General features: G+C 37.6%; 1 protein-coding gene across 4 annotated transcripts in view; it reads right to left on the reverse strand.

The window, feature by feature from the left end:
* Positions 1–13,045, reverse strand: part of PPFIA4 (PPFI scaffold protein A4) — a 117,901-nt gene that overhangs the window by 42,553 nt on the left and 62,303 nt on the right. For all 4 annotated transcript variants that reach the window (XM_088153597.1, XM_088153598.1, XM_088153596.1 and 1 more), the window contains 9 exons: positions 10,112–10,213; positions 8,319–8,483; positions 7,508–7,582; positions 6,937–7,038; positions 6,316–6,537; positions 5,575–5,721; positions 4,230–4,364; positions 2,341–2,424; positions 186–317 (listed from right to left, as the gene is read on the reverse strand). In XM_088153597.1, the coding sequence (XP_088009723.1) occupies positions 186–317; positions 2,341–2,424; positions 4,230–4,364; positions 5,575–5,721; positions 6,316–6,537; positions 6,937–7,038; positions 7,508–7,582; positions 8,319–8,483; positions 10,112–10,213 (1,164 nt within the window). The remainder of the gene's footprint in view (positions 1–185; positions 318–2,340; positions 2,425–4,229; positions 4,365–5,574; positions 5,722–6,315; positions 6,538–6,936; positions 7,039–7,507; positions 7,583–8,318; positions 8,484–10,111; positions 10,214–13,045) is intronic.

Here is a 13,045-nt window from a genome sequence, read left to right on the forward strand (position 1 = left end):
ACGCAAGTCATTGGCTAGCAGCTACAATTATTATTCAGAACATCTATGATACGACCCATCAAACAGCTTAGTTTCTTTTTTAAGATGGATATTTGAGATTGCCAAAATTACAGTGTCATCATAGTTTTCAGCAAAATTAATTTTCCTACTGAATATAACATAACAAAAAGGTCTGTCACTATTACCTTTTCTTCAAGGGCTGCCATTCTCTCTTTAAGGTGAAGCTGAAGCCTCTCATTGGACTCACTCAGCAGCCTGTCCACAGTATCAGAGAGCCTCTTGTTATGTTCCTCATTCATTTTTTCCCGTTGACGGGCCTGGGGAACATATCAACATCAGCCAAGTATTCCCAAGCAATTTGCCCTGATATTGTATTAAAATTAACCTTAATGATGCAAGAAAACAGAAATTACTCTTCACTATAACTAGCCCATTATAATGTAAGAACATATTTGCAACAATATGAAGGCTATTTATTGACTAAAAAATATAAGAGAGAACTATCCTCTAATTTTTTTTAACTTACACCATTTGAGAGAATCCTATGAATTCAATTGCACTGAAAATCAGAGGTGAGTTGCACTACTAATTTGAGCAAAGATTTATTCTAGGATGTAATGATATTCAAAATGTTACCATCATTAACTATTGTTAAACTTTTAATTAATTAGTATATCATAGAATCATAGGGTTGGAAATGCTATGAGGTCTTCTAGGGCAGAAATCCTCAGACCATCCCAGACAAATGGCTGTCCAACCTTTGTTGGAAAACCTCAGGTTATGGAGGGAGGCACCCATGACTCCAGGAGGCAGGCTGTTCCACTGCTTAATAGCTCTCTGAGTAGGAAATTCCTCCTTATTTCAAGTTTGCATCTCTCTATACAAAGCTTCCACCTATTGGTTCTTGACTTACCCTCAGGCACTATGGTGAATAAATCCACTCCCTCTTCCAGCATTCAAGTATTGGCAGTCTGATATCATGCCTCCCTTTTGCCTACTTCTTTAAGCTAAACATACTCACTACTTTTAATTCCTCTTTATAGGATTTAACCTTGAAGCCTCTCAACACATTTGTGCTCTTCTCTATACTCTTTCCAGTTCTTCAGCATCCTTCTTGTATCATGGCAACCAAAACTAGACACAATATTCCAGATGCAGTCTGACCAGGTCAGCATAAACCAGAAGTATCATTTCCCATGATTTCAATATTATTCCTATATTGATTCAGGCCAAGACTGCATTGGTTCTTTTGCAACACTGTTAGCTCATGCTTAATCTGTGGTCTACAGGACATCCAGATCCTTCTCCTAAGTACTATTGCCAAGCCAGGTCCCGCCTATCTTGTACCCATGCATCTGGGTTATTTTTCCACCCACATTTCGGTGGAAAATTACATTTCTTGCCATTGCATTTTGTTGGATAGGGCCCAAAGTTTAAGTCTATCAAAAACCTTTTGAACCTTGAACCTGTCTTCTGCGTTGTTAGCAGTCCTCCCCAGCTTTGTGTCACCTGCAAATTTGATGAGTATCCCTTCTATCTCCTTTTCTAAATTATTTATAAAAATGTTTAAGAGCACAGAGCCCAGGACAGAACCATGAAGTACCCCACTGCATACCTCAGTCCATATGGAGTTAGATCCATTAAGGACTACATATTGGGTACAACTGTTCAAGCCTGACATAACTTACGTTTAAGAAACCTATGCTGGCTTCCAATAACCACCTTGTTCCTTTCTAAGTGCTTGCAAACACACTGCTTGATTATTTTTTCTAGGATTTTCCCAAGTATTGATGTCAAGCTGATTGGTCCACTTTTCCCCTTTTTTAAAAGACTGTAACAATGTTACAGTGTCTTCTCCAGTCTCCTGGCACTTACCCTATACTCGATATAAAGGGCCATAGCATGACATCTCAGAAGTAAGACAGAGGCAGAAATGGGGGAAGGGAATGTAGAAATAGGGTTTCAGACAGAAATCATCATAGATGGCACTATTTGATCTTACAACTCAAATTAAATTAAGAAGTGCACCTAACACAACTATACTGTATTTGCATATACTACACATGGAGCTAAAGTGATTTCTTCTATTGCTGAGTGCCATAACTTTAACCACACTATAACAACCTATCACTTAACCATCACTTAATAGTGTGGTTGAAGACTTAAGATAACCATGTGGGATACTCTTTCTCATAGCAAGCTACCCACGTGATGTCACATTTGTGAATAAAAATATCACAGAAGCAAACATAACAGGTAACACCAAGTTATCATTTTCTTTTTGACAATATCCTGACCTGAAATAATATAAAGCTACATTCTCTACAGAAAACAACTTACCCTTGCCAATTCTTGGTTCTTCTCCTCCAACTGAGTTTCCAGTTGCCGCAGTCGTTCTTCAATACTGCCATGCCTTTCCTCAGCCTATACAGAAAAAGACATTCTCTAAGGCAGTGGATCTCAACCTCACCAAGCACTATATAAAAGAATCAGAATCCCATCAAGATAAAAATAAAGTACTGACTTTTTCTAAGAATGATATTTGTATATTTATATGACTTCTGTTATATATTTATTGATTATTGTAAGTTTTAAGTTCATGAAGAAATGTGCTTAAGAATACTTTGTACAGATATAACTGTAAAACAAACAGATAAGAAATAATTTCATATTAGCCTGTGGTTATATTTCACTGACTGGCATCCCAGTAAAAAAAATCTAATATCGTCTTACATTGGAGTAAGGCATTGTGATTGTATTCTGAGACTTTCTTTTTATACTACTCCAGTGTTAGAAGAGATCTGATTTTCTTCTGAGACAGAATACAAATTCAGCCAATCGTAATGAAATATCTGCTTGTTTCTGTCCAAATATAATTTTTGTACAGCCCTAATCTAACAACTACTCAAACGTATACCTCCTGAATAGTAGTACCTCACTGATGACTCAAAAGATCAATTTACTCAAACATATGCCTCCTGAATAGCAATACTTCACTGATGATTCAAGAGACCAATCTTTCTCCAATATACAGCTTCCTCTAGTTCATATCATAGGCAGCAGGAGCTAGAAGTTGGAAAGACCATCTCTGTTTCTTCTGCCCACTATAATGCCATCACCCAACCCAGCAATCCAAGCTGCCTCCAGCAAAACTGGAGACAGACTGATAGAAGGGCAAGCAATCAATCTCTCATTATTTCCCATGCATGGATTTAAATAAATTAATCACATCCCATCCACAGTCCTTCTACATGTCATCAATGAACAAATAAGTTCTGGAAATATGGGTTGGGGAGGAATGGAGAAGACTTGTTCTTATATAAGATTGCACCTACATATCAGATAAGTATAACCAAGCATCTGGGATACAACCAATGTGGATTTGTCTTTGTAAGGTATTTGGATAGGTAGCAAACTATTCTCTGGGAGATTCTAGAAACAGACCTTCTCAAGCCTAGGGCATGGACATGAATTTCCTGTTGAGTTCATCACTCTTAAGGTTGAGAGAGCTTTTTGAATCTTGCAGCACATATTTCCCAGGATTGTTCTGGTTTGTATCAAGCCTTATAAGTACATATTTCATTTAAGAGGTGTATAACATGCTCCCATCTGATTTCTTAAATGCATCTATGTGCAGATAACAGACTTTATATCAAGGCCCCAGACTAAAAAAATCACACAAAATATCTGACTATTTAATGGGATAGAATGTGCTTTAAAGCATCCTTGGGCAGCAATGATTGCCCTCCAATTCTATATGTATTAAGCAATAAAGCCCAGTATAATCAGTTGAAAAGTTCAGCACAACCATTCTTACTTGAAGCTACCAGCCTAGGAGGTAGCTATACACAAACTGAATACAAGCTGAATGTTTCAATCAATTCCAAAAAATTAACTCAAAGTAACCCAATTCAGTGCTTCAGCTATTCAGAGCTTCAGTTTTTCTCATTTACATAGCATCAACTATTTGAACTACATCACAGCTGATCTGTACATCCCTAGTAGCTACTTCTTAGGATAATTATGTCCCCTAAGAGAACTTTATGCTAGTCTAATTGATTATGCTGAGCTTTTCATTTTTTAAAAAAATTTTTAGAAGACAGAAGAGCAGTTCATGACCTTTTCTAACTTTCTTTCCCATCCCAGGAAAGTTATATGGCCTGGACAGATGCCAAACCATCCAGTATCCTGGGCTTTACTGAAAGCTCTTTATGGTCTGATCTACTTGCCTTGGTGAGAGCTGCTATTCTTTGGGCCAGCTCAGCCTCCACCTCAGGCAGAGTCTCAGCTTTCCTCATTGTCTGCTGCAGTTTCTGCTCTGCCAGTTCGAGAAGCTCCTGGAGGTGCCGTGCCTTCTCTTCACACTGTGGAACAATGAAGAATGGCAGCAATGTATAGAAGGAGCCAGAAATGCTAAGGATACAGTAGTTCCAGATTATGCCATTGCTATGTGCTCCAATGCGTATATTCAAAACAGATTCAAAGAAGAAGCTTGGAATGCTAGTTTTCATTATGCATGCTTTTGATTCTGATTTAAAAAGCTGAGCATCAACATTTATCACTTTTGTGGAATATTTAAATTGTTTTCATTACAACACATTTAAAAGTTGTGCAAAATGTCCTGATTCAAACACTCTTGACTCCAAAATGTCCTGTCTCTATTCTGACTATGTAAGACAACGATTTAAAATGCAAAATAGGCTGTTTTGAGCATTTTTAAGTGATTCAACCTGAAAACAGTATGTTTTGCATTTGAAACAGAAGTTTCTCAACTTAAAACATTTCTAAAATGCTCAAAATGGAATGTTTTGAATTCAGGATGTTTCAAAATCAAAACATTCTGCACACCCATATTAATTTTATATATTGTGAAGTTTCTTCATAAATATTTTATTGGATTTATTTGTCATTCTGAAAGTTTTGGTAATGGAAGGGTAGCAAATATCCCCTCCAAATAAATAAATAAATAAGTTAAGCAACAGCAGCAAATCTCTACAAACATTTTAAAATTATGGTCTCCTACTCTGGGTATTAAACCACCAGATAAATGGATTTGGGCCTGAACAAAACTAAGTTCAATATTAGGTATAGCTTGGAACCTGTACATAAAGATCAGCTGCTCCCACATGAATCAGTAGGCTATTAATATAATAGGCTGGTTTCTGAATGTTCCCACAATCAGAAAATAGACCTTTTCGATTGTGGTGCCTCATGTGTGAAAAGGTTACATGCTATCTAATTTAATAGCCATGGAGTTGGCAAGGACAAGGCTTTAAATCTTTTTGACTCAAAGAAAACTGTTTTTAATTTTAACTGTCTTTACCCTTTAAACATTATTTTAAAATTCTGTAGTTTTATTATAGCTTTATGTGCAAGAACAGCCAAGCCCAACTGCCCAGTTAAATAACTGGTCACAAAGGCAAAGTAGTAGTGCTTCTGGGAAAGAATCATCTGAACGAAAAGAATATCTAGGAAGAAAGTTCTGCTAAGGAGGCAAAATGGGCATTCAAAAATAGAGTGCATCTTCCATAAAAATATCAATCAAACTGCCATTGGCATTCCATGTGCCATTACCTGGCGATGGAGAGACTCTTTATTGGCAAGCTCATTCTCCAACTTGTCATTAAGGTCATGAATAGAAGTGGCTTCTCTCTGGGCTGCCAGATAGCGTTTCTCTAGGGTGGTAATCCTCTCCTCCATGTCTTCTTTCTGTGCCAAAGCCTGGGAAAGGAAATATTAAAAATACAGGTTTACTTCTACATGCATAGTCTAGCTCCATTGTAAATCAGATTGAATCACCCTGTATCCATTTTTCCACTGCTATAGTTGGTTAGAAGTGGGCAACAAGTGCTGGAAAATTCCATCACAAACCCTCTGATACCTGGCAGGAAATGATATTCTACACACCATGTGCAGTGGAAGAACTTCTGTAATACTGATTGGTGCCATTCACTGTCTGTCAAATGTACTGTCTTGGGGGTTTCAAGAAGCAAAGGGAGCAAGGAAGAGAGGCTGATATAAACAAAATGTAACTTGGGTTTTCAAAGACTTGCACTAAATATTTAAGGAACCTGCCAAGGTTTTTAAAAAATTTTAACAGAGTACTCTAAACTAGGTTACCTTTCTGGAAAGGTTTAGAATAATTTTGTAATTTATCATTGCATAACTAAACCCATTTCTCTAGCTACTTCAGTAAACTCAGGCTGCTATTCGGCTTCAGCTGTAGCTAGAAAAACTGAGATTATTTTAAATTGATTTAGAGTTGTTGTTTTTTTGTATGCCATCATTTTCACAACTGGAATTTAGCTCTCTAACCTCTCGCAGGTCCCTCTGGTACTTGCTGCTCATTTCTTCAGATTTGATGAGGTCCCTCCTGGCTGTGCTTAGATCTTCTTCAAGCTCAGCAACACTGGCAGCCAGACCAGCTAATCGTTCTTTAGCTTGGTTTAGTTCAAAGTTTTGTTTCTCTAGAAGCTCCTGCAATTCCACAATCTGACTTGCCTCATCATCTGGATGTATAGAGCCATTAGGGAGTCTCTGTCAAATAATACAGTAAAAAAAAGTTTCCAACCCTTTTCAGAGCAATAGAGAGTAGATAAATTAGAGTACGGAACAAGTGTCATTGCGTGTTTCTAAAATCTATTCAACAACTTCCAATGAATCAATAATCCTTTTTATCTCTAAACAAAATAACAAGGTATATAGCTCTACACAATATGCCTTTTGAAAATAAGATGTCTAAATCAGAAGAACTCTTGGAACAACTGGGAAACTATTCAATCAGCCTATTACAAAATTTTAGAAACACAGCAAAGAAAAAACAAGCTTTGCCTATAGGCAAAAGAGTCCCATGGAACATCATTAACTGGAATCACAATTGCAGACATACAGTATTTCAACTGGATTTCATCCAATTCCCAGAAGATTGCCTCTCACCTTCCAAAGCATCTTCTGTCCAGATTCTTTACCATCAGTCCTTTTTTCATCTTCTCCTACAGGTGGTTCCCTTGGGGAAGAACCTTGCTGAAGAGCATTTACCTGTAAAATACAACTTACTGTTACTTACAGTTCTCATAAATGTGGGAAAAAAAGAATGCAAAACACACTCACAGCACAAGGGATTTGGAACACTTCTGACTGTAAAACATTATTTTAAAAGCTTTCAAAGGAGGTGCACCTATTTTTTTCGCTTATGACAAATGATTTGGAAAGAAAAATCCACATTCAAATAAGTTATTTTGTGCAAAGTTTAAACTATGTGATATAAGAGCATGCATGTATTTAACTGACCTCACCCCTTACACTGCTGCCACCTATTCTGTCATGTTCTCCCCCCCCCCTTCCTTGGATATGACATTGTCTAGGTATTACAATAATGACAGATCGCTATGCACTGTCACATCAGGCTTTGCTCATCCATGCCATGTGCTTGTTGCAAACAGAACTGACAGATTATTTGAGAAACATTCCTATCAAATCTGGAGTAGAAAATGAAATGCATATTTACTTGCTGGTGGGCACTGGATAGCTGTTCTTCTAATGTTGCTACTCGTTCCAATGCTGCCCTTAGGCGTTCTCTTACCTGAAAATGTTAAGAAATAAAAGTGTTATTTAAAAGTGAAACTGATAAATAAGTCTCAGAGAGGTTTCTTGCAGTTTATTGGCCTAAGGTCTCACATTTAACAACATCTAGCATCTGGAAATCCATTCATAATATAAACAATTTAATGAGATCACTCTCCCCTCACATTATATGCCAGAAGGGTGTCAAACTGTCAGCAATAGGAGCCTGGTATCACATTCAAGTAACGCTCTTGTGGGAGACTATGATCTTTTATATAGTGATTTGGTCTGCATCTGGAAAGAGCCCTGCATGTCAACATAAACAGAAGATGAACTCAGGAAAATTGTCTAAATCAGTGTTTCTCAACCTCAGCAACTTTAAGATGTGTGGACCAACTCCCAGAATTCTCCAGCCAGCATTCTGGGAGTTGAAGTACAAAACTGAATTAGAGTGGAAGTGGATGGCTGGAATATCCCTTTAGAGGAGCACTTGCACAAATTCATTCTTGACAGCAGCTTCCTGGAATGTAAAACAATAAAACTTGAGAATTTTCTCCAAAAGACAAGATCTTTCAATACGGAAATCATTTAGTGAAAGAATCAAAAGACTGATAAGAGAGCTCTAAGAAAGTGCTGAGCCAAAGCAATACTTGGAATCAGTACAACTTTGTCACCTAAAAGATTCTGAGTTAAAAACAGATGACTTTACTAAAGCTATACATGATCCAACAAACTAACAGCTACTTAAGCCTCACCTTCTCATCCAATGCTTTATGATGTTCAAATAAAGACTTCAGGGCTTTCAGAACTTCAACTTCACTGGAAACACCAGATGGAGACTGAGCTTGCCGCTTCACTACAGTCATTCTCAAAGAGCGTTCATGCCTTGAGACCAGGCACTCCAAGTGCTCCAACAAAAGCTGAAAATTAAAGATCAGCTCCAGTTATTCCTTATGTAAGTCACTGTAAGCAGGATAAAGCTTTCTCTCTTTGATTTCAAAGTTACCAGATTTAACTGCAAGGCCATTTTCTGCACCAGAAATATAGGTATCAGACCAAGGCTGAACCTAATGGATAAGATTTTATGTATAAAAACAAGTTAATACAGTAATAAACAAACATACATACATACATACATTTTAGAGATTGTTCAGAGGAAATGTAGCACAGGGAGACATGGGTAAGCTTTTTTAAATTTCCTCAGATTAATTCAGAAATTATCCTTTTAAAAAAAAAAATGTAATGTGAGATGATCTATTACATCAGGGGTTCTCAAAATGGGGGTTGTAACCCCATAAGATGGTTGGAGCAGGGCTCACAGTTTTTTTTAAAGCTGTTCAGGTTTGTGCAGGCAAAGTGAGAATATTATCAAAATTCACTCATACTTTGTCTTGGTAAGCTCACTAGGGTCTTGTGCAGCCAAAACTGAGACAAAAGCCCAGACTGAGTTTTGAGAGATGGTTAAACCCCTGAGTCTAGCCATCTGTCAAAACCATCTGCCAATCATATCAGCACTGTGTCTGGCAGATGGTTTCCTGATAGTGTGGCTTGTGGTAGTACATCCAATCTTTGGAGCATCTCTACGTATATGAATTAGTGAAGTTCATACTTCTATTTGTCATTTTAAATTTCTAACATTTTGAATGGAAAAGGTTTTGCTGTGTGGTTAAGAGAAACCTAACAATCTACCAGTAATGCTGAAAACAGTAAACCTAAGCAAAGAAAGTATGGTGAAAGTTATATATCTCTTGCCCAACCTTACTCTCAATAGAATCTTTAGTTATATTCATGAAGGAATCATATAAATTCATTATCAGTTTAAGAGCTGCAGTATCTCATAATTTAACAACCCCTGCATTATATTACTTAAGGTATGGAAATAAAAGGCCAGGCAAGCTAGCAGTTTTTCTCTCCCTGAACTTGGCTCTTCTTTAGACACTGCCTTTAACAAGTCCCTAATGTTCTTTGCAGTGGTTTACAAATATTTGAAGGACTGTCACAGAGAGAAGGGTGTGGATTTATCCCCCATAACTAGACACAGTCCTGAAGTGCCGTTGCAAGTATAAAAACCAAGTTGCATTCTAATAAGAATAAAAAACAAGAACAACATTCTATAGAAATTAAATTGAATTTAACAGGGATTATGTTAAACCCTGCCATTTAATCAAGAGAACAAGTCTCCTATCAAATATTACTGATGATGGCAAATTCTACAGAAAGCCTTCAATCCTCTTAAATCTTGGGGAGAGAGAAAACTGCAGGTCTTCTGTGTATGGATCTATTAGACAGAGTCAGGGAAACCTTAGAGAAAGGCAGACCATGCTGCATCTAAATTAACCTAGGTATTCAATTCTAGGTTCACAAAGTAAGCCATAATATGATTTCTTACCTTTTGGCCTAAAATGATGTACAAATCAGGCCACTATGGCTTATTCAGTAACTTATGGTCAAATCATGGCTGAATGTTACCTGTGAATATAAATGTTCCTTTGGATCAAACTACTAACAGAACCGAGTATCTCCAGCATAAAACTCATTTGTTACTCACCCGCGTATTATTGCGTTCTGCTTTCAGCTCAGAGATCTCCTCTTCCCTTTCCAACAGCTGCTCTCGACATGCATTGAGTTCCCTGGTCAATGTTGCAAATTCCTGCAAGACAACCATAAGCTCCACAATCGAGTCAGGTTTCTATAGATTTTGCCTGAATGGATGTAATACTATAAAAAGAGAATGTATCCCTATCCCACCCCTACCCCCTACTGCCCAAGAAGGTCACAAAACAATTGCCAAAACAGGATTTTTGTTACACATCTGATTATGAATTATAAAGCCAGGTAAGTAAAATGCATAGTTGCTCTTCACCAAACAAAAAGCAGCGCAGCTTTCTTCTCAGCAGGTTTTTATGATATTTCACAAGGCATTCAAGTGTTCCAAAGTTAAGTTTATTACTTTGGTGTATTCTGAAATGGTAGTAAGATTCCATTACCACCAGTATTCCTGCCCTGTGTAAGTGTCATCTGCTCTCCTATATGAATTAAAGAAAGCAAAAAAACTGCAAGTAAAGAGTTTCAGTCTGTTCACTTAAGACAATTCTTAGCAAGTCTATCTTTGGTATATAAAATATCCCGAGTCTTATATGCCAGCTACAAATCGCCATCCATGTATTGTAAGAGAACAGTTCTTCTTTTGTTTTCCTACCAAGCAAGATTTGGACCAGCTTTCTGAAAGCCTCTGAGATTTGAACATAGCTTATATGGAAGCCTCCCTTAATCTTATTTGCACAACACCGAACCCAGGAGGTTGTTTGGGCTGAGAGTGGCTGCCCAAAGTAATTCTATGAGTTCTGAGCTTGAACCTGGGTATGTATGACCTTAAGTCTGCTCAGTAAATACTGCCACCATCCACTTCATTCCAGAGAAAATCCTTCTCTGCACTGGCTTACTTGAGAGAGGGGAAGTAGCAAACTACCTCTTCTGCTTTCCTTCCTTCATTGTTGCTTAGCCAAGCAGCCAGGCAAGTGATAAAATTCCTTATCAGAACAATTCAATAAGAAATGTAACATTTTCTAATGTATAATGAAGTTAAGGAACTAAATGGGAGATAAAGCCAAAAACAGAAAGGGAAATAGGAAAAAATAACAACTGAGTCTGTTGTATTTATCTCAGTGGCTGCTCCTCTAGTCAGGAAATGCACATACAGAACACAGGAAAAGCTACATAAAACAAAATAAAACAAAGGTACAGTCAGATCATTTCCCATTAAACAGAATTAAGATTGTAATTTGCATCTAGCTTAGTTCCTAGACTGCTCTGCATTTTCTGCATCCCCAATTCCCAGCTCCTGTGGAATCAGAGTGCTGCTTTTCTAGTTGTGAGCCAGCTGGGAGAAATACTCCATCGTCCCATGAGAGGAAATCACAAAACCAAGACAAAATTGATTTTGCCACCACCATGCACACATTGAGGGAAATCTTCTTGCTGCTGACTGCTCTTTAGTGCCTTCTGACTGTCTCCACGCACTCTAGACTGACAGGTTAGATGTTGGCTTTTCTCTTATGTCTAAACCTTTTTGGATGAGGTTTTTCCACACCCACTGCACCTGGCATTCCATGGTAGCCTCCCATCCAAGTACTAGCACTGGTTAGCTTCTAAACCCAGACAAGGTCAGACAGGTGCTGTCACCTGCTGAAATGAAATAACTAAATCACACTTCAAAATCTGTCATTTGCCACTGAATGTTGGTGGCATGATCCTGGGAGAGAACTGAGAGAACTAACAAAAAGATACTGATTGCAGCCTGCCCTGCTCTGACATACAATATTGTCCCCAAAGAGAGCACAAAGCTACAGCTGCCCTTCAGTGAACCTTTCACTATTATCAGACACTATATTTTTCTAACAAAAATCCAGTAACTAGCCTTTTTGCCTTTTTATAAGAATAGTGTTGCTGGATGTTTGTCACTTAGAGAAGCTGCTATGGTGATGACTGTGTTAGAGATGTAAAACATTCCTGGTGATACATGATGATGTACATCAAATAGGTAGTAAAGAAGTAAGTTAAGGTAATTAAAACAATAGTCATCTCTCACTTTCTCCTGCTCAAATTTCCCTTCTATAACTCAGAGGACTTAAAAAAGTAAATGACAATTAGAAAAATTTCTAACAGATGCAAGGATTACCTCAAAAAAGGCAGAAATGAACCAAGTAGTGTTCAAAACAGGGAAATAAAATAGGAACTATTTGGTGAGACATTTGATGAAGCATCTTTGGGAAGCCATTAATAAATTGTAATTTCATAATATGGAGGATCTGAAATAGCTTAGAGAACTCTTAATGGGCCATCTTTCCCAAATGTTAGAATATAAATAAGACAACAGCATTCATATAGTCAGACTGAATTTTCTCTGCTTGATATTTGGGTAAAAGAATCAAGATTCTGTAGTATAAGAGATGAGAAGGGAGAAATTCTTCTGTGTGTGTCTTTCACTGAGACAAAATCCAGGTACATGTATATTACAAGTAGTACTTGGTAAGGAAAGTCAGGAAAGTTAATGCAAAAGTTAATTGTCTGATTTACTTTATTGTAGTATGCATAACAGCAGGTTGGCTTTGGTCTCTTTGGACCAGAGATCCTTGCTTGCATAGAGTTGGTGTTACTGTTAATAGGGAATGCTGCATGTGGCATGGTTATAACTAAGGCTGGTAACCTGCTTCTTGAAGAGTGGTGGTCAACATTCATGTGCCCATCTGTTGATGAAGATGGCTTATGGAAGATTACAACTTGGATTGTAACATGAGTAAATGATAAAGAGTAGGAATGGAATGGAATGGAATGGAATGGAATGGAATGGAATGGAATGGAATGGAATGGAAGGAAGGAAGGAAGGTATTTTTGTGACTGTGAAACTAAGAGAAAGGGGAATGCTGAAACAGATTTGAATGAAGATGGCCTGATTTTATGCAATGGAGTTGATGAATACATG

The sequence above is a fragment of the Python bivittatus genome, unplaced genomic scaffold (genome assembly GCF_059951505.1).
Source record: "Python bivittatus isolate LINGU-HERP-01145 unplaced genomic scaffold, Pbiv_v1 ctg000700_np1212, whole genome shotgun sequence".
In the NCBI taxonomy this organism is placed as follows: Eukaryota; Metazoa; Chordata; class Lepidosauria; order Squamata; family Pythonidae; genus Python; species Python bivittatus.